Source organism: Pseudopipra pipra, chromosome 4 (assembly GCF_036250125.1).
Source record: "Pseudopipra pipra isolate bDixPip1 chromosome 4, bDixPip1.hap1, whole genome shotgun sequence".
Lineage (NCBI taxonomy): Eukaryota > Metazoa > Chordata > Aves > Passeriformes > Pipridae > Pseudopipra > Pseudopipra pipra.
Window position 1 is genome coordinate 14,885,616 of NC_087552.1, and position 22,959 is coordinate 14,908,574.

The 22,959-nt window shown below is 38.2% G+C and overlaps 1 protein-coding gene across 5 annotated transcripts in view; it reads right to left on the reverse strand.

Annotated features, from left to right (window-relative positions):
- SLC10A7 (solute carrier family 10 member 7) overlaps positions 1-22,959 on the reverse strand; it is a 148,176-nt gene that overhangs the window by 21,606 nt on the left and 103,611 nt on the right. For 3 of the 5 annotated variants that reach the window (XM_064651720.1, XM_064651719.1, XM_064651721.1), the window contains 4 exons: positions 17,147-17,230; positions 6,163-6,328; positions 3,261-3,312; positions 1,669-1,742 (listed from right to left, as the gene is read on the reverse strand). In XM_064651720.1, coding sequence (XP_064507790.1) covers positions 1,669-1,742; positions 3,261-3,312; positions 6,163-6,328; positions 17,147-17,230 — 376 coding nt within the window. Of the gene's footprint in view, positions 1-1,668; positions 1,743-3,260; positions 3,313-6,162; positions 6,329-17,146; positions 17,231-22,959 lie in introns of those variants that run through there. The other 2 variants (XR_010429961.1, XM_064651722.1) reach the window with 2 other exon arrangements.

The following is a 22,959-nucleotide window of genomic DNA, read 5'->3' on the forward strand; positions in this document are numbered from 1 at the left end:
AAGCTCATTTATTAGTGGAAGCTTCAGTTTGGCCGAAAAAGATCTAATGTCATTTAATCTGTGTTCTGCTCCAAGGCAGGATCAACTCTAACTATTTAATTTCTGTCTGAGGCTTCTCTACAATGATAGGAGATTGAAGACATCAATAGGCAACACATTCCAAAACTAAACTGTTTTGCATTAGACAGGTTTCCCTGATGGTTAACTTAAATCATCATCATTTTAACCAAGTCATTCCCTTTACAAAGTCTACTGTGACAGAGTTACTTTCTTCCTTCTTTGCATTAACCTTTAATGCATTTGAAGATCACTACTGTATTTCAGCTGTCTTCTCCCAACAATCCCAATTGTTTCAATCTTCCTCTGGGTTCACATTTTTGAGGTCTACGATCATTCACGGCACTCTCCTCTGATCTCTTTCCAGTTATTCCACATAATTTTTGTATTGTGGAGCCCAAAACATTGTGCAAATGTCAAAAGCTGTAGCAGTCTCAAGTCATACAAGTTTTGCTACTTCTCTGCAACCCACAGGACCTTGTGTGACAGGAAATTAGGTTAGTTTAGTATGATATGCATTTGACAAAGCTATGGGGCTGCTACTCATTTTCCTGTTCTTCCTATACTGGTATAATAATTTATTTAATTCTTTGGTTCAGCAGTTTTCTACACAATGAAGTTAAACTCACTGATCTATACTTCCTCATCCCCTCCTTGTTTCCATCGTGAAAAAAGAGGCATTATGTTTGACTTGTCTTCCAGGAACTCCTTCACTTCTCACAGACTTTCAAAGGCACTTGCTAACAGTTCTGCAGCACAGGCCTGGCTGAAGCAAAGAACCCTGAGGCGAGTTTCACTATATCAAACTGGCCTGGAAAACATCTCACCTAAGTCCCAGCTTGTTCTTCCTCTGCTTCAGGCTGAGTTCTTACCTTTGTTATCGACTCTAGGTGTGTTCCTCTTTGACAGATACAGTCTTGAAAAGGCATGTATTGAGTCATATATGCTTTACCAAATGTTTGTTTTCATATTTTGAAAAATAGTCCAGTCGTTTCACTGACTGAACATAATGGATGAACCAGTACCAAGTGGCTGTAAGTGTATCTGATTTAACAGTGTTCTGTGAATATACATCAGAACATCTTATTATCACTAAGGGGTCATAAGTGACAAATATCTCAGTGCTGTTTTGAGAAATGAATTATAAGAAATACAACTATCCAAAATATCTGCAGACTTAAACACATACATTTTGCTCATGTTAAGCAAGAGTATTGTCTATTTGTGATTTCTGAATATGTTGTTGTGAAACTGGGCAGATAAACCTTACAATCTTTTCAGTAACAAATCTGAAATTTTATCAATATTGGATTAGGCAACAGAACAGAATAAAAACAGAATGAAAAATCCACCTTCCACAAATAAGATGGTCTTACTCCATTACCACTAAAATCTCAGCTGAGAAGACTGTTCTCTGCCCTGTAATAAGCAGTTATTTTATCTGTGCAAGAATATTATCCTACTATTAATATCATACTGTTAGCATTACTTGTCACACTAAAACCAAAACCATTTAAGCAGAAAAAACAGCGACTAAAACCTTATTTTTTTCAACAAAGCAAGGTATGAATGTTATCGATGTTTTGCTCATAAGCTAATCTCCTGACTTACCCAGGGTGAGGGATTTGTGTGTGGAACAGAAGACGATAGCCACTGTGTCTGCTGGTGTGAAAGTAGAGTTATTCCTAGAAAATAAAAGAGTTTTAATAACCTCTGATAACAAAAACCTTCTTAAAACAACATCGATCAAATATATTACTTTGAGGATCTATATACACGTTCACATCACTTTGATCAGGTCTAGTGACAGAAATAATTCTACCCATAAATGAACAGTAATGTTTGATTTATTTTTTTAAAGCAGAATTGTTTCTCAGTTGTGGCAAACTCTCTAATGAATACACTCCCATATGAAGGGATGGAATTCTGAACACACGGTGTGTAGGACACAACTTTATTCCAACCAAGGTTACGCTGTATCACAGCAATAGCCACCTTGACTCCATAAAAAAAAAAAAAGAGAGAGAATGACTTACAATTTCTTCTCCTAGTATGTGATATTTAAAAAATGCTCAGTTTAGATAGCATATTGAGTCTACACTACGAGCACTGCTTAGAATATGGAGTTAGCTTCTACTTCAGAGAAAAACTGCATCTAAGAGTTTACTCATTGGGACTAAGGCCAGGAAGGGTGGGAAAATGACATAGTGAGAGAGATATATAACTAGCCAATGGATCACCCTTTGGTCCACATTAGGAGTAATTTTATGAGATTCTAAATATCTCCCATACTGACTTGGTTACTACTTATGGCAATTTAGATTTCACAGTTTGGACATAACTTCCCCCTAGGTTAGGTCTAGCAGTTCAAAGGTTACTTAAAAATGCCTTTTAAGGCCAGGATTTGATCTTGCCACATAAAAATTTTCTTGTGGCACTAAAAAAGCCCAAATAGCTTTAAGACATCATACTCTTCTTTGTGATTCTCCCTTACAGATATTGTGTAATTTATATAAAGCATATGTCTGGATTGTGGCACTTTCCATTCAGCAGAGTGCAGCTAAGACAAATACTCCAGTAAGGCTAAGTGAGAGGACAATGGTGGAGACTCCAACCAGCCCAAGTGATGCACTGAGCCACTGGATAATATCATTCTCACAGTAATATTTTTTGAGAAGTGAATGTACAACAGTCTTTCCTTATTGATATTTAAAAAGGAAAAAAAAATAGCTCTACCAAACATTAGCTCAGGACAACTGTCTTTTAAGATTCACCACATAAATGTAACAAATTTGACATATACAGAGAAGAGTGAATTGCCAGCCCAGCAAATGTATCTTGAGATGTAAAAAGTCAAACTGAGTTCTCTCTCTCATATGTCATCAGCATGTCTGCAGGGCAAATTATACCTTCAGTGACATCTGTGCAAATCCATTTTTTTCAGTGGATGAGGTATAGCAGTGATTGATTGAGATTTAACAACTCTGTAATTAACACATGAGAAAGGACAGAATTCAGGTCCTGCTCTCTTAGCCTACGAAAGTCTAACAGAGAAAATGCAGTAAGAACAATATGAAATACCAAAATGAGGTCACCCCTATTCAGAAACCTGCCTTTACATATTTGCATAAACTGTATCACCCAAACTAAAGATATTACACAAAAGAAATATTCAAGGGTTGTTATTCAGCTCATTCAATTACCTTGTGGAGAAGAGGAAAGTCAAAAACATGAAGCTCATCTGAACAGAAAATACTGAAAGAGAAACAAGTTAAAATTAGAGCACAATTGCAATTGCTGTGTACATGCCTTCTGTCCCCATAGTACAGGTCAGAAGCAAGGCTGGACCAAGTCTATCCAGAGAAATCCAATGACAGAAAACCTTTAAAAACTGTCTGGAAGAACAATATGTATCATTACGTGGAGGAAAACCAGAGCTAATGTTGTTCTTCCTGGGCTAACTCCTCTGAATCAAGTATTTCTTGATGGCAGGAAAGGTCACTAGTGCAATGCTGCACATCTCTTTGCACTAGCTTTGCTTAATTGGTTGACATCATAAAATCTGTCAGACATGCTCTGGATGCTGGTTATTTAGACTTTCTACCTTACAGGAGGAAGTACAGTGTGTAAATGCGATCAAAATAAATACTCTCAACCCTGGGTATATTAATCATGATCCATGGCGAGGGTAAGAGAAGATCATCACAGACATGTTAATTCTCTCTGAGACAAAGGCTAATTCCTGAACTGGGCAGTGCACATCAAACAAAGCAGCTTTCGTTCAAGCTCAGTCAGCTTTGTAAGTGCGGATAGTTCTGAGCGTCCTGAGGGGAGCTCTCCTCTCTGCCAGCTCTGCTGACACCCACAAGTGCTGGGGGATGCACAGAGCCCACCCTTGGACTGAAGAGACGTGGGGAGAAGTCAGTGGCTTCCCCGCTGTGCAGCTGGGACTGCAGAGGCTGAGCGTCACGCCAGAGCACAGGAACTCCCACAGAACTGGAGGAGAAACCCTGTGACCTGCACAACCTTTTCTGTATGTTTGTGGGTTATGGGGGAAGGGCTTTTACTTGCAGCAGAATCTAGAGTGGGTCCTCTCCCTTTCCCTTGCAAAACTTGTGAATGCAATAAGGCTAAGGTATCCCATAACATAGCGCAAGTCAGGACAACACATTTGATTTTGACCCCAGTTTGCAACTGGGAAACGTGGCAGGGATTTTAGCTATTACCAGTGACATTTTCTATTCTCTTAAATACATTTCCCAGAATGTATAAATGTCACCTCAGCATGCACTTAATTCTTCCTTCAAGAACTAAGGAAGCAATCCATCGTTCCTGAATTACAATTTTTCTGCAACTAAGTACATTAGTTTAACAGGCACAGAAAAAACCAATCCCTTAATACATATAATTCTGTAAAGCAATAAACATGTTTTGCTACCAATTAGTCCTTGTGCATACATGCCGTGGCTAGAATAGTAATATAAGAATTACACAAAAACACTAATCAGCAGACTAAAAAATGCAGTTTCATCTCAAACTCCTCATGTTAATTTCACTTCCTGGTGTAACACAATACATGCATCCAGCCAACACATCCAAAGGCGATACAGAAACTTTTTCTAGAATACAATGTGCATATCCATCTCCAAAACTTCCTCGGTTTTTGGTTTTATAAATATTTTAGGGAAAAAAAAACAATTGTCTAATATCTTCCAAATAGATTCAATGCTTATGTTAATATTCTTACTAAGAAATTCCAGTTATGCACAATGGCAACGTAAATGTATACATAGTGATTTTCAGGGCATTGCATGACAAATGGTACATATAATTACACATGGCACAAACGCAGAGTTGTCTTGAAAAGCAATAAAGACCAAAAAGGGCAATGGAAGCAACACTCTACACCAACTTTTCAAGAAAGAACACGTCTTTTTAACTAAAAAAGAATAATTTTTTCCAAAGTAGTGGCCAGCACAGTAACATAAAATTACTTAGTTTTGAATTTCTCTGTATGTTAAGTCAGAGTTGAAAATTTCTCTGTCATCCTTTTTTGCTGACAACTCTGCACCGATTTAAGTGCATCTGGGATGTGTCCTTCTCAGGTGCCTCTGCAAAGTAGTATTTCATTCATTTTGGAAAAAAGCTCCATAGCATTGCTTCCTACTTCTTCACTTTCAGAATAAAGTATTTATATAACACCATTTATAATCCCATGTACTATTTTACACATGTATAGTGTTTTATAATCAAAAAAACTGCCAAAATGAGGAGAGAATTAAGATCTGATGCACAAAGGGCAGGGGCAAATTTTCTACTGACTTCAGTGGAAGTTGCATTTGTAGCAATAAATTATTTTTATTAGGCAGAAGCATGTGCAAACAAACACACTTCAAGGTAGGTGATGCACTGATTTCTTGAAATCTAACAGTTTTAGAGTACGAGATGTGATTTATACTGAAGTATACTGTAGTTACCTCTCCTCCATGCAAATTGAAACTCCTGTCTCTGGACAGTCTAAAGCGAGATGGGAATTCCCTACTGGGAGAGGAGGCAGCGCCTGTATACCACTGCCTTTCCCTGGGAGGTGGTGATCTGCAAGTGTATTTTTAACTGATGGCAAGGATACCAGCAGGCTATTCTCATGTGTATGTTATTTAAGGCTGAATGACTAGAGTGCTTCTAAAACAAGCTCTGTAAGCAATGCGTTCATCCACAGAAACAGAAACATATCAACACATTCAGGCTTGCAACTAGTTTCTAGGTTTATAGTATACTAGGGAAGAACTGTTTAAAAATTATAACAGTGCTTCAGAGTAATAGCTCAAACCCAAATCTTTCCAAAGTAATGCTTTACCTGTTTAGAAAGTAAGGACCACTGGGCAATCTCAGGCACACCTAAATAGCAGGGTTCATCCTTTTCTGAATGCTTACTTGATCGCCTAAAAGCATCCAGCCCCTAAGAAGTCTGGTAATCTGGTTTACTAGATGCTTTAAAAGGACAAGCTCTATGCCCATGACAGTAGCCCCACAGCTCCACATGGGCACACAGCTCATTACAAACCTGAAACACAGATAGAAGAGATGCTTTAAGGCTGAACTTACTTATGAACACTATTATGATCAAGCTAAATTTATCCAGGTCGATATTTGGATTGGCAAAAGTATCACAGAACGTTGTGTAGATGATCATCAGGAGCACACAGCTGCTGATAGCACCAAATGGAGGCTTCTTCCTTTCAAGCCAGTCCTTGATGTATCTTCGGACAATCTGAAACACAGAAACCAACAGGTTGCCTCTTTTCAAAGATGCAGGGAGCCAAGTTGGGCATCACAAAGTGAATCTGACAGCGGAAAGACACAAAGAGAAGAGAGTAATTTGGATGACGGCCACAGTGGATTTCAAAGCTTCCCTGCCACACAACTCTTCTTCTGGGGAATTTAACATTTGTAGTGCAACTTCCACTGGGCATCCATAATGAGAGTATATTTTCAAGTACATTCAAATCCATCCTTAATCATGCCAAATGTTCTTTGCTAGCTGTCACTGAGACATGCCCATTAAGCCTCCCCAAAGTTTATCTCCTCTGCTGATACTAATGGATGTATGTAATTATCACAGTCCCCTTTGCATCAACAGACAATTCCAAGTGCAACTTTGGGAATCTTAAAAATCTGACATCTTCAGGAATTTCATGACGGTAGATAATCGAAAGTGATCCATGGAACATTTTAATATTTAAATAGCTAGCGATGCACCAGAAGTTTTTAATTAAATTATAACTCAAGCTTGAAAAGCAAAAGTGCATGTGTTGTGGGAGTTTAAATAATTCAAACTCTGAATATCTAGAGTTTTTGTAAATCCAAAGACAAATGCCATTTGCACGCTTTTAGAATACCAGAATTAACACATGAAAACAAGGAAACCTACTGTACTTAGCAGAACTTTTGCACTTTCAGGAAACAGAATCTGAAGGTATTTTTCAAGAATTTTTTAGAAACAACTATAAATTTTAAAGTAACTTTCAAATTATGCTGAATAACACAGCACTAAGCCTCAGCAGATACAATGCATCTATTTCAGTCCTGCCTGGGGAGTTGCTTTTAGTTTTTCTGTTTACTTTATATGGTTTGGAGAAACTTTCTAAAGCTTTTATCATACAGCTGCAACTTGTGTTAATTTTTCAGCAATCACATTATCTTGCCTAATTTCTCCTGAGACCTCCTGATATTCTCTGTTACCATGCTCTTTCGGAAATAACAGCATGAGATCCCGAAGCCCTCTACCAGAGGGCTCCAAAGGTGTCTTGTTACCTTCCCTTAGCAGTACCATTAATAAACATCACCACCATCACTTTAATAATACAGAACGTCTTAGAGGTATTCAAGATTAATATCAAAGCATCATCACCAATGCTACCACAGGACCCTTTCACACGCTGACTGCCAGAGCTGCGGGATTGACCTCATGGCTGTCATTTTTTCCTCACTGCCTTCCCAGCTTGTTTGCAAGTCTCTCAGTAGGGAAGTTCTGGAAGCAGCTACCCCAGTCACCACAGCAAACAGACTTCATCGACCACAGGGCACACACTACAAATTTGGCACATGGGGTTCACACAAAGCTAAGCAGGCTGAAGACCAGCACTTACGTCCCAGCATTTCTGCTGGTGAAAAATAACAGATTTGCAGGAAACCATGTAAGGGAATGCTCAACGCCCCAGTGAAAACACTGAACTTCAAAATTTCACACTTGCCAGATGTTAGAGAGAACATAACTCAATATAAAGGCAAAACTTCTGAAAGAGTTCAGTGGAGCTCCTTCAGCCATCTCCTGCAAGCCACTGGGTAGGAATAACATGCTGCATTGATGGAAGAGAGGCAAGAAAGCTGAGTGAAGACATGTAATGAGCAGTGTGAAAGACATCAAACGGGAAGTCCAGATTAGTCTAATCTGAGCAGATTTGGGACTCTAATTATCAGAAGCAAAAAGCAAAGTCTTTCACTTTTAAAGTGAGTGTTTTTTTTAAGAAAGCTAAAAAAAATCCTATTATCCTTTAAATTGTCACGTTGAGGAAAAAGAAAAGCTACTTAAGACCAGCTATTAATTTATGGTCCTTCCAGAAGATTTATACTGAAAGTAATGAGATGTTGAAAAAGAAAAGTGATGGTTCATTATGCCACAGTACAACTTATATTAGAGGTATTTATTGAGAAACCTTGTGCCTGTACAAGGTGTAATAATAACAACAGACACGAAAATAATAACATTATATACATAATTATCATGGACTGACATATAAGGAAAAAACACATTTAAAAAATGAAACTGCAAGTATTTCCTAAAAATCTTCAATTGAGTGATACCTTCTTTAAATATCCACCACTACCTAGTCTGGAATTACCGCGAATCGACAACGATAAATACCAGCACAGCTTCTTACTGCACATGGTATTTTAAAAAAAAAAATTCCATAGTCAGACCCTGAAGAACTAAATTGTGGCTTCAGGAAATCATCTAATCAATCCAGTGTCGTGCTAAATATGTACAAATCACAGACAAAATACATCCTCTCTAACACAGAATCCCGCACATTTTGATCTTCTCACAAGGTTCAACAGGATCTGTAATTTCAGAGGTCAATTCAGCCTATAATCACTGATTTGAAGTAACCTAAATTCTTGTATAACTTGGACGGGAGAAATATAACCTTACGGAAGCTCCTGTCAGCTGATTCATTTTGACCGAAAAACAATTGCTTTGTTATTCATGCCCAGCAGAGTTGCTTCAGGACAAGGATACTTTGAAAGCCTCTTAATTCTTAACTCAATTCTACAGCTTTTCAGAGTAAACACGGAACTAAAAAAAAATTTGTAGCGAAATAACAATAAATCCGACAAATACAATAAAGACAACACACACTCAGAGCCTGGGCTGAAATGTTAAAGCAAAAGCTAACATAATCATTTTTGGATGGTAAGGCCTGTACGAAGGATGTCAGACTCAGGCACCACAATGTGTGACACCTCTCAGCTGAAATCATGAAGTCCAGTAGTTTGAGATACATATCAGTACAACGGGGCATAAGGGAGGGAAAGCACCAGAGAAACAAGCAGTTGATAAAACATCTGAACTAATGATCCCGTGGAAAGATGAACTTACAGCCTGGAGTAGAAATATGAACAACTGGCATCCAAACTAGATGTATCACACTGATGGAAAAGAGTAAAAAGGGGATGTATTGTGTTTGTGTGGCAATGTTCTGGTAACAGAGGGGAAACAGGGATGACTTCCATGAGAAGGTGCCAGAAGCTTCCCTTCTGTCTGATGGAGCCAATGCCACTGGGCTCGAAGACAGACCCACTGCTGGTCAAGGCTGAGCCCATCAGCAATGGTGATAGTGTCTCTGGGATAATATTTAAGTTCTTTACTCAGAGGGTGGTAAGACACTGGCACAGGTTTCCCAGAGAAGTTGTGGACGCCCCATCCCTGGAGGTGTTCAAGGGTGGGGCAACCTGAGCAACCTGATCTAGTGGGTGGCGTCACTGCCCACGGCAGGGCAGTTGGAACTAGACAGTCTTTAAGGTCCTTTCCAACCCAAACCATACTATCATTCTATGAATATTCAGTATGTGAAACATAAAAGCATTTTAAAAGGTACTCTAGTGGGGAGACGCTGCAGGCTGCTATCATGCTGCAGATCAATGCACAATTTTTAAGGTACAAAGTCCTTGCAACCCGTACCCCTGCTGAGGCTCCTGCAGAATTATTTCTGTGAGGAGGACTTCAGACATCTGGTCCTATACTAGTGATGACATTAGGTACGATGAACTGTAAAGATTTTTGTGCAGATTCAAATGCCAGCCCCAAAGAGCACTGAATGACTGACCCAGAGGTTACACATGAAAGAACCTTCTCTCAAACTGTGGTTCATTGGAGAGAAGAGTGCAAGAGGAAAGTGGAAGAGAAGCAAAACTTTGTAGTAGGGGATATTTGATAAATAACCTGCATGATGAAAGATGCTGATAAAGTCACAGAAAAACTAGACAATAAAAGAACATAAACATGTCCATCACGCAACCACCTCCTGGTGACTACATTCTGGCAATCTCCAAAGGTTTTGCAAAGGCATCAGCTCAAATTTGCTTCAAAACACAGTTTCAGGCTCAAACTTTCCTATTGGCCAGGATTTAATTTTTAACAACAAAGAAATGTAATTACACATGAATTAACAGTAGTGTCCCCATTTCAATTTAGTTCTTCTACCAGAATAGTTACATCCACAGTATTTTTCCTCCAGACTGCTCCGTATCCTGCCATAACCTCCTTGTCTAAACACCAGCCTCCCTAAGCAAACAGGCTTACTGATCATATGCTTAATTCACTTAACATTCCTGTACAAAGAAACACAATCTGCTGTTCCAGGAAAGCAGGTAAACAATGCTCATCTGTTATAAGATCATACATGAAAATAGCAGTAGATATATTATAGAAAAACAATTCATTTATCTAATTGTACCTTCATAACAGTCACACTGTATATGCAGAGAAATTTGTCAGTAAAATACAGCTGGACTGTTTCCACCTGTCTGCTCAAGTGCTGGACATACAAAATAAAAAATGCAATAAACAAGGTAATTCATTAATGTTCATTATTAGTTGAACTACACAGGGCAAGGAGCTCCCTTCCCTTATATGGAACGAAATCATTTCCGACATTTGTAATACAGTACATCTTTTAAAAATTATCTAGATCTTCAGCTTAATTTTTTTAATATTTTTTAAACTCATGAAAAGAAAAAAAAAACACAACAACAACAACCAAACCAGAGGAAATGGTTAGGAAGTCACTTTTTCTGTTTCCATTATACACACACGCATGTCTCTTAGTATTTACACCATTATGTAAAATAGATTCTTCCTGTTTTTATCAACCCTTTTGGACTGATTTAATCTTTAACAGAATTTACAATGTTTTTACTGCACTTCTGCTCCTCTGGTTTATTATGTATTGGTGTGTACTTCTAAATACCTGGGAACAACACCTGGGGCTTTACCATTTAAACAAAGAAACACAAGTCACTTTTTCCTTGTATTGAAACACACAAGGAAACAATCTGAAACCATGTTGGATTATCACCATACCTAAATGCAGTGTACCTTATTTACTTTGTTTTCTAAGGTAAGATTGCTAACTCATCCTAAATTAATATTATTACTACTTACAGCAACAGACTTTTGCAATGAACTCTAAAATGTAAAATTTTCTTTTGAAAATCTTTGACTCTGATTAGATATTTTCAACAGTTCAATAATTTCTCAATACCTCTTCTTATATAGTGATGGCAAAACAAAACAGACAACTGCATGGAATATTGAGAACTACATCAGTGAAGCCTGGAAGACACGAAAGGCGGGAAAATTGAAATAAAATCAATTAAGATGACAGTGATTGTGAAAACCAGTAGAAAGAATCAGATACTAGAATTGAAGGGAGATTAATTTGGTTGTAGAAATGAAATAAGGTGATAAGATGGAACATCCTTCACAGATTTCTATACAGCACAGCTACCCACCATATATACAAGGTCTGCATAGCAGTTCAAATGTACCAACCTTTTTCCAAAGCAGAACTTGTATCACTTCAGCCAGACCTTGTCCTAATAATTTTAGAGGGACAGTACCTATGTGAAGGCATGAATTCTCACCTGTTCCTGAATATTGCTATAAAGTTTCAAACTTTGTGATGGTTCATCCACTTTTCTATACCTTCTAGGACATCAAAAAATGTCAAATCTCTCCTTATGCTATGGACTGTGCAATCTAACGTTTCCTTTCTGAAGATGGAATGAAAAAAAATATTTTTGCAATCTGGAGTAAAAAAAATAATCTTCTTTTACAAGCATCTTGTTTTCTTCCCTCAGCTTACCAAACTTCCCTAAAAGCTATCTTACTCCATTACGTCAGTCAGTTTATCCCCAAAAGACAGCTCCTGACACAGAAACGCCTTTAAAGCAAGCTTCATAAAAACACACGAGGCCATTTTCAAAATTAACTTTCACTTGTTGGGGCAATTTACAAGTGTTGCTTTAAAACCTTATGAACAGGTGCAACACGGTAAAAATGTAAAGGGTGCCTGCAGTAGGGGTACATGTTTTCTTCATATTTTGTGTTCCATGGAGATTAGGTTCTGTTCCCTGTTTGAACTAAGCATCAGAAGGGAGCAAACTGTTGTCTGAGGGCTGTTTATCTGCCTTCTCAGTCTTCTGCAACAAGATCCTAGAAGAACTCATCTCCCAGGATACCACTCCTCCCTGCAGCTCACCTGGACTTTGAAGGGAAAGTAGGGCTACTTCCACATAGATTTAATTTACAAGAACAAAAAGATTTGACACTGTTTCCCTTTTGAGAACAGTTTCATTAACTGTTGTTTCCCCCACCACTATAAACCAGCATTAGGCTTAGTTGCATAGTACCTTCTACTCCCTATCAACTGCCACCTAACTTTCCATTTCTTATTCTTTAAAAATAAATACCTTATTAAGCTTTTTAGTTTCAATTTCACTGACAGCTTGTATTGCAACATAGCACCCTTTCAGACTCATGTTTATAAGCACACCTCTCAAATGCTGATAGGGTTCCTCTGGAACATTCTGCGCAATGATGCACAAGGCACTTAAAATCCTTTACTTGTAGGACACTGAGATTTTTTGTGTGTGTGACTAGATTCAGTGAGGATTTCTATACAACCGGCTTCCTTTTATAGATTTGGGAAGAAGAACTACATAGAATCATAACATTAATTTTAGCTTTAGTTAAGATCTGTTTAATGTGAAGTGCCCACTTTACGCTGGCAGACAAATTACCAATGGGGCAACTAGAGAATGCATGAATGATAATGTACAGACAAGCTTTTTATTATTTATTCATAGAAAACAGTGGGTTTTGGTGTGCTGCTTTGAAAAATGTTCAAACTAGTAGAATATAATGAAAGCACAGTGAAAATTCTATTTCATTAACATTTAATCATAAATCGCTCTTTAATATAAAACATAAAATAAAAGTCTGTCATAAGCACTTAGGTGTAGGGAATGGAGGAAGTCTGCAAAAAGGGGAAAGGAAACATTGCAGTGGGTTTCACTGTTCCTGTTATCTGTCACTTCAGAAGAAAAAAATAAGCAAAGAAACAACAGTTTTCAGCTAAATCTCACAACTGGTCATGAAGAAACTGCTAGATATTTCTCAAAACCTTACATTTTGCTGGCTGAAAGTATTACCAACATCTATAGACAGGGAAACAATGATTTTAGCAAAATCACAACAGCTCAAGAGCAGCAGTGTTTACCAGGACTCTGCTACCCAGATAAAAAATAATCACAACTTCAAGCTGCCAGAGCAAATTCAAAAATCTTTTCCATGAAATATCTATTACCATGTTTATCGTATAACAAGTATTCTCAAATTCCCCTTAGAGGTATACAAGAGCGATGCACAAATAACAGGCTCTTACTCGCTAAAGATCTTCAAGGCTTATAGAAAATTAGATCTTCATAAAATACTATAGATTATGTCTCTTTTTGAGACTTCTTGTCAGAGAGGTCTTATTTGTTACTCTGTAAATACAAATGCAATATTATACTATCAATACTGATTTGAGTAACATACTGTCAATTAGCAAAACACATCTGTAGACACAAAGGACACAGGCTACAACATTTTTTAAGTTCAGACAAACTGCACAAGGAACAGAGTAATTCTCCTTATTGAAGAACATCAGTCACTGCTATCTGTAAGACTCGGTGCCTCTCTGATGACATAATATTTTCCTCCTCCTTTAACAGTTCGTTCTTTCCCTAACAAATGGCAGCCACCACCTGAGAAGAGCCTGTACCTGCAGTCCCTTACACACTTCACTGTCAGCAGCTAGAAACACTTGTTTGACTCCTGTCAATAGAACTCTTGCAACACTGGAAAAAATTGTTCAAGAAATAGTAGAAAAATAAGCATCAATTACACTGCTGTGACTTCTTTGTCCCAGCCATCATTAAAAATTCTGACAAGTCAGCCAAGAAACCAAAACTCTTGATACACTTTGCCATAAAGCAAACAAAAAAACCCAAACAAAACAAATCTAAAAGCACCTTCTCATCTGCTCTGCTTATACCCCAGGGGCTGCTCAGTCAGCTCTGCAGCCTGCTCAGGAAATGAGCATTTAGGCAACACAGGTTTTCCCAGAGGCAAGATTTTTTTTAAAGGAAAATAAAGCCCTTGGAGAATGCTTCCTTTAAGGAGCCTTCTCTGTTTTACTGTGCTGTGGTTTGAGTACAAAGCCTCCGTTGATCACAGATGAGTTAGGAAGGCTGAAGAGAGGCAGTCCTCCAAGCAGGCAGGTTTCAAGCATGTTTTTTTCCCCAATCAAGCTCTTTGCCACCAGGTAACCTTACCAGGCATTCTTCCACTGAATTTTCTGCTGAACAGTATTACTGTGCATGGTAAGGAATTGACATTGTGGGCAGGAAATGATAAATTAGAAGTAATTGCTGAAGCTGTCATTCATGAATTGTAAGCCATTATCTCTTAACACATCTGGAATCCCAGAGTGAGCAACCTGTGATCCACAAAGCAGCATTAGGCTCCTGTGCCTCAGGAACTGTGCAACAGTTCAGTAATGAGTGCACAGTGGTCTATGAACAAAGGGGAGAACGTACCATTTAATTGGAACAGATCCATGCCACCTCCAGATGAAGGGCAAGCAGACTTATCACTGGATCTCTCGGTATCCTTTTCTTGCTTATTGTTTTTCCCCTTTCTACTGCCCATTACTTTTGGATATCCACCTTCAAACATTACTCCTATTCCCATCTGGGCAGGTTGGTTTACCTTTGTACAGCTCTACCTAATGAACAGAATCAATGTAAACTACCCCTGGCGTTTCTGATTTGTAGTTATTATTAGCATTTCCTCTCTTTCAGATCCTCTGAACAGATACAGTCAAGTGCAAAAATTTTAGAAACAAAGTCTTTATGCTTAGAGGAATGTGAGCTATTTCGGCTGACCATTCATTTCCAGAAACTGCATCAAACACTTTTAAAGAAGAATCATCCTCTTTCTTGTTGAAGTGTATTCATAAAAAAACAAACTCTTAATTTGTCATCAGGTTACACAAGTTCTAAGATTCTCTATTTTTTCTTTCAGTCTTTATCAGAACTCCTAAATCACATCTCAATTAAGTCTTGTCACAATTCTGATTTTGAACTTGTGATCATACACTGCATTTATTTCATATGCCTCCTGCTCAATTCATAATACTTACCCTTATCTTTTCATACAGCTGAAAGAATACCCAACTGAACAAGTTAGCGCACATATCAATTTCTTTAACATTTTTCCAGAGTAACATTCCATTATATACACAGAAGAAAGTCCACATGAAATTTTGCAATCACTTTGTCTAGCAATCTACCATCATTTTCAGGCTTATTGCATTGCAGTTCAGATGCTGACACTCCATTGCTATAGTTTACTTCATTGCTAGATCTGCTGCCATGCTATTTGTTTCCTAGAAATTTCCAACTAAGTTTTCCAACTAACAGCTTCCAGTTTTTGGACCTTTCAGGACAAGAAGATTCAAGTACTTTTGTTTATCTGCTTTTGGTGGACACTTGATTTTGATGAGGTAAGAATGAGATACATCAGCAACCCTTTGTCCTAATTCATAAGGAGACTCTAAGGCATTTAATTCAAAGCATGTGAGCAATTCAACAACCTTCAGGGACACAGAGGTAATGTCCATTTTCCACATGATATGTGGAAATATCACAACAGCCAGGTTACACAGGTACTGATGCTGGTGGCTACTGCCATGTTTAGCATGCTTATCCTCTTAATTAGATTTCAATGATTTTTTTGCTCAAAAGAAACAAACTTCACTAGGAATTTGGTGAGTTACAGCACATGCCAGTTTTGAAATGTGCAATTATAGTTTGATGCAAGAATGATTGACTATTCTACACAGCACAGGCAATAACAGATACTCTTAACCTTGTCCAGGGTGCTGCTTTACAGACTCTGCTGTCATTTGCTTTTTAACCACGCTTTTCATTTCAAAGTCTGCTTTAAGCTGACAAAATTCTAAAGTTCCAGCTGAACCCAGAGTTAAACTGGATGCTAGAATGGACTGCAAATCCCACTGATATTCCCTTTGTGCATTCTCAATGTCTGAGAACAACAAGCATGTAGGAATTAGACTTAAGATGTTTTAGTGTCCAAGTATAACGGACACTTCTGACAACTTTTGGTCTTAATATTCTGACATGGGAGAAAAAATAATTGATATTAACATTTGTGGAAAAAAAAAAAAAAAGACACTATAGAGACAAGGGTCATAGAAAACCCCATATAAGCAATTAGTATTTTTACATTCAGTGGAAGTTTTTTATCATATGCCACGGAAAAAATAAGGCTTTGTGTTACAATATGAACAATGAGTATAGAATTAAATATTGAACAACTGCTCATTCCACAAATATCTTCCACCCAGTGTAACATGATAGAGGAGTCATGCAGAAAGATAGTTTGCAATCATGCAACTAAATCCCTTATTTTAAAGCATATGCAAAATGGCTCGTGCAGCCTTATGATTTCTTAACTTCTGACTGCTTAGCATTTATACGCTTATTAACGTTGAGAATTTTTTTAGTCCTGTAATTTCTAGTAGCCACTACATGGGGAGAACTTCCTCCATCACCCAGGCAAAGGGCACGGGACAAAAGGACCATATAGTATTGTCAAAGCTCATTGGTATGGGGCTGGAATTTCTTACAGCCTGGGCTGCCATTTTTCCCACTTTATGTTCACAAACTCCCTCCTCGATATGCAGTAGCGTATGTTTGCGGTAGTGAGGGACAGCTGCTCAATCTCAACAAAGATCAATGTGACTCCAGGGAGCACTGTAGCATCTTTTCTCTGATATTAGACTTCACTATCCTGAGGCTGTTCCTATGTGGCAGCTTATCAGGTTGCCAGTCTGTCTTTAAGATAGCTCTCTTTATCTTATTTTTTAAAATAAGAATGTATATTTAAAAGACATACCTGTCCAATAATAAGAGGGACTACGACAGTCATAAACAGCTGCGAGAATATAGATGTAAAAGGCACAGAGGAGGATGATCCAAGCTGCAAAACAAAAATATACCATTAACATTGTACTTTTTCTTAGTATCTGCAAATTTCATACACAGATATCACACTTGGTATGCATTTTATTTTACACATAAAAACTTGGAAGTATGTGCCCTAACTCGGAAGTAGGTGCACACGTGTTTAATGGTTAAGTCACAATAAAGCATTTGGCATCACACAAGAACAAAACTAAACCAACCTCTGATTGATTATTTTATAACCTAAGGTAATATTTCCATCAATATTCATTTAATGGAAAACCTGCTACACATATATGCCAAGTAAATTATATAAGCATTTGTAGGATGATAGTCTAAAGAGACAGAGAGTGAATCTTACTAAGTAAATAGTTAGTTCAACTTACTTAACCATTTAAACATGAAGTAACAAAAATCAGTGTAGTTATTTCAATAAATAAATGAAAAAAATAAAATAGTGAAGACATTCACGTTTTATTTCAATGCTGTTAAAAAAGAGATCTACTGAAAGTATATCACTATTCTTTAAGACAACTGAACTGAGACAGGCTTAGTCTTCAAATAGGTGATTTCTTTTAATTACGACCGTAAATGCTAAAAGTATTTCTTTTAAGATGCAGGTAGAAAATGTGAACAACCAGTCAGTGGGATTTTTGCAACCTACTTTAGAATGCTTAGGAAAATATCAGGTTTTTTTACATTCTGATTGGACTTGCTTTAGGCTAGGTCAATGAAAAGCTCCATTTAATGTAAGTTAACATCTCTTTAACAGCAATAGAATATGCATTAAGAATATATATTAAGAAGACTGAATAGCATTGTCAGAGCTTCCATAGACAACCATTTGCTTCATGAAGAGGTACATGACACACCATTGAGGATTTCACAGATCCACATTATTTTATATTTTTTACTTCACTTTAAAGATCCTCAGAATGATGACAGAATTCGGAATCTTTTCAGCTCCATCTAAATGGTGCTGATTTCCTAAATATCCTGATTTTTCACATACACCATTCTCATAAATTAGACTCACATTACATTATACTTTTGACACTTATCTTCCTTTCAAAGCCACCTGCAGGCATGACAGACAAGGTGATCATGCAATCTAGTAGCTTTCTATAACTCTGCCCTGAAAAATCAACATATGCCCATAAAGCTGGGTTTGGCATAAAACAGGTTTCTTCATAAATTCAAAAAACAGAATATCAGAGATTTCATATACTGAAGTATGCAGAAATATACAAGTGCAACTTTTACCTACAGAAAACAATCTGATGAGAAAACACCAATTATACATACCACTTTTGGAGTGGTCTACTTGTATAAGCACCGCTTTTCTGTACGTGCACTGCTTGGGAAATCGGTGAACACGTCTTTGTGAATAGACTCTAGGTAAAGTGTCTTGGAAAAAGGAATGTACAGGATATGGTTGTTTCCTATGTATTACCTTAACTGGCAACATCTGATATGACTCAGTCTGGACACTTAATAAATTACAGCATCTCGACACCACCACCTTCAATTTTAACAATATGGGCACAGAAGACAATTGGAGGGGACCTGAACGTGAGGTCACAGATGAATATTTTGGTCTGCAAGTAAGGTGCAAGTGAGAGCACTGAGATTAAGGAGCCTGAATTTCCCATGGAGTCAAGAAGGAGAAGTAAAAAGCTTGCAGGGTAAGACTCAATCACCCACATGAGTACTCAAAGTCAGGCAGTGAAACTACATTCTCCAGGGACACGGGGCTCTCTGCGTGATTCCTTGCAGAAAGCACAGAACTCCATCATAACACTCATGATCTCCTTGTTTTAATTCTTGTAAGGAGCCTCAGAAATTTTAAAAGATTCATATTTTTTCAAATTGTATTTGGATTTATTTTTTGTTATGTGCTGAGGAGCTAAAAGCATTACTTACTATGTATTCAAGGAAGTCTCTTCAAGTGAAAGTGAAGATTTTTAAACTTTAAAATCTGCCTGGGCCACAGAGGAATGAATCTAACCAAGCAGTCTGCATGCCAGCATGCTCTGCATAGCTTCACAAAACTATGACACTTTGGCAGTGGCTCCTGTGCATTTTTATAAAAACATTGATTGGACTTTGCTCACTACTTTTAAGTTTTATGCTCAGTGGATGCATAATCAGCTTCTAAGTCAGGAATGAAAAACTGTTCAACAACATAACACACTGCTGAAAAAGGCATAGTCTTGCCAGCTTTTTAAAATATTACTTCAAGTGTAGTGTCTTCAAACTGTTGTGGATTTTTAAGGACTTGTTGTATACATAAGGATATGTTCTGTTTTGGGTGGTGGGTTTTTTTGGGTTTTGTTTTGTTGTGATTTTTACATAATTAGAAACTGAATTAGAGGTACTGTTTCTGGGATACTAAACCAATTTACCTCAGAAATGTAAAATTATTTTATTTAAAAAAACACTTCTCTATATCAGGATATCAGCCTATGGTTCTTCACCCTGTTAACTCCACCTCACCCATTCAGTGCTATCTGGACCACAAAAAGGCAGACATTTCAGGTAACTCTCTCACCCTGATTACATTTTAAATGAAACAGAAATCCATATATCAGTCCAAAATGTCGTAATTAATAACTAAAAAAGAAAATGATTCAACTTTCCTTTTGCCCAGAGGAAATGAGTTCTTCAACTACATCCTGTTTGTAGGGAAAAACCCTCTCCTTTTTGTAAAAAAAGACAAGTTTTTCTGCTATAATATGAATCCTCCCATGCACGATTCTATGACCATCTGTGTATTTTTGACCCTCTTTCAGTTGATACTTGAGAATCATATTCTTCTGCCAGTCTCCTGCACCTCCCATTAGTTCGTATAGAATAGCATGGATCTCTGTACAGCATAGCTTTTTTTCTGGGGTCCTTAGGAGGTCCTGACACTCTGCTATAACTCACCTGGGCACAGAGGTTTGGAGCATAGTGTTTGCTCTGCCCTCCCTTCATGCCCTGCAGTGTGTTAGACTTCCTTATCCCACCTGTGGCACTGAGATTACTTCTTCAAACAGACTTCTCACCTTGGTTTCCCTGCTGTATATTTTGACAATAACTTCAGTGGACTGGTTTTCATTAGAATCTATCTGTCAGATAATGTCTATCAAGTCTTGTATCATCTTAACCCTAATCTATTCCCTGGGAAAGACACAGAAGATAAGACAAAGGCTGAAGAAAAGGCAGGAGCTTCTCAATCACACAGAAGAACAAAACTTTTTAACCCAGACTCTGGACACAGAGTGGCCAATGATGAAAAATCAAAAGGCTAAAGGACACACAGCTAATGGAAGCATAATTTGATCAGGATCTTCTCAACATCTGTAGCATGTGAAATCATCAGGCTCACAACCCTAAGCTGTCCCATGGACTCTCAGGCATTGCCTGTCCGAATGAACAAAAATGATTTTCACAGAATCACAGAATATGATGAGTTGGAAGGGACCCATCGGGATCACTGAGTTCAGCTCCTGGCACTGCACAGGACCATCGCCAAGAATCACACCACGTACCTAAAAACATTGCACAAATGCTTCTTGAACTCAGACAGGCTTGGTGCTTGTGACCACTTCCCTGGGGAGCCTGTTCCAGTGATCAGGTTTTAATTGGATCAAACTAAGTTTGTGCTCCATTTGCTGTCATGAAACATTTTTTTTTAAAAAAGAATGCCACCTAAATCTGCACTGCACTAAAATTAGCACTGTGTTAAAATGGCTGACTATATTTGTCTGCCATCCTTGTTATAATAATATCCAGGCCTAAAAATGAACCTTTTTTCATTGGCAAACAGAAGTACTATAAGAACTGGGGTAAAAACATCATAGAATCTAACTGCTGATTTATAGCTGAAAAAAACCAAAACAAACACCTGATTGGAATGACTTATGGAAGATAAAATGCACCATTTAATTAAACAGGAATCACAAATTTTCATGCTGCCTCCATATTGTCTATGCTTACTTTAAAACATTTTTTAAAAAGAAGTTTGATATTGTAAAGAGATCGTTATGTGCTGTTCTGGATAGCAGCATTTCAGTAAAAGGTTTATTAATAAGCCAACCCTGCTTTAATAGACTCACTACTGAAAAAAAGACCCTGAAAATTCTTGCTTGGGGAAAGGCCCTTTTCACTTAAATAATCAGAGTGATATCAACAGGACAACTCAGTAAGCAGAAAGAGAATTCCAGGCAAATCTTCCCAAACAATTCTGTCACCATGCAGTACTTCAAACCTGACCTGCAGCATTCTTGCTAATTTAGTCCTAGACCTTTCTTCTCGAGAGAAAAAAAACCCTGACAAATTATTTAGTGGGTTTCTTTATGAGTTTGTGGCAGAAACATTGGCTTGTCCTTAATTGAAAGGCTATATTTAACTGGATATGGTAAAAAACAAAGGGCAAAACCCAATCTCCCTTGCATAAAAATGAGACAATTCCATCTCCCAAGCCTAGATTGCCTCCACAAGCCAGATGTTCCATTCTTATCTTTCTGGCAGACCAGGCAGGTATCACATAGAGTGTTCCTGTGTCTACGCTGCCACTGACTCAGAAGAAACACACGTCCTACCAGTCACACCAAATTACAGCCCAGTGACACGCTGAGTCCACTTTGGAGGCAGTTGTCCTTTGGGGGTGGCTTTTACTCTTCCAGTGTTCTCCTGCAATTAACAGGCTTCCTCAGGCTGTGTCTTTGTGCTCTTCACACACCATCAGCCAGGTTCAGACTCCTCGGCTGCTGAGCACCGAGGAGGAAGTGAGGCAGGGGTGAAAACAGGGCAGAACCAGTGGGGAGGGGCACTGGCTCCTCTCTGACAGGAGGTATTCACCTTAAGCTTTTCTTTTCCACCTTCAGGTCTGGCTACTCTGACAACCGTCTTAAAAGTTAGTGTTCAGTTCTGTATGGTCACTGCTTCTGGTTACTCTCATTCAGTCCAGATCCAGCTGCCTTGTGCCTTCACAACAAACAAGAGTGACCAGCTGAACTATGACCTCCCTTGCTTTGGACTCTTTGCCAAGCCCTTATTCTGACCCAGTCATTGCAGCATGCTATGCTACAGCAGAAAAATACGCAGTAACCCAGGTATGTGGCAAATGGAAATGCTTTGCAGTGAATACTTTGCCATGGGCAGTAATGATGCTGAGGCTCTGGGAAGTTGGAAGCAGTGGGAAGAGCGCTGATGTACTCCTACAAGTTCCACAGTGCCCAGCTCCCAGTTCCAAGTACGAGGTCAAAAGAGATGAAGCAGTCCCTCCTACAGAACATTTCCCATCAATCTAAACAGAGCTGATCACTGGGATGTTCCTCTTACCCCACTGCTTTAAAGGCAATCACATGCAGAGCATTCCAATATCTTGGTAAGGCAGAGAAGCCGTGTAAAAGATGCTGACCAAGAGCTGCCATCCCAGCCCCTGACCAGGAGTCATTGGTCACCTCGAATAGGTGGAGAGGGAAGGGAAGGGGAAACATATCACTGAGAATGGAGTTTCTACAGAATGGGTTTAAATTTTAAAACAAAGCTTTTAATTATGCCTATGAAAAAACTGCAAGTTGTCTCTTCTCTCAAAAGGGGGCTAAGGTACAACAGAGATCACACCCAATGGTTTGGCAGCCATGTATTTTAACAAATAGACCTTTCATTGTTATTCTTAAAAATTAAATATAAATACCTCATTCTGCTAAAGAACTAGGTATATTCTTCAAATTCTTGCACATTCTATATGCTTGT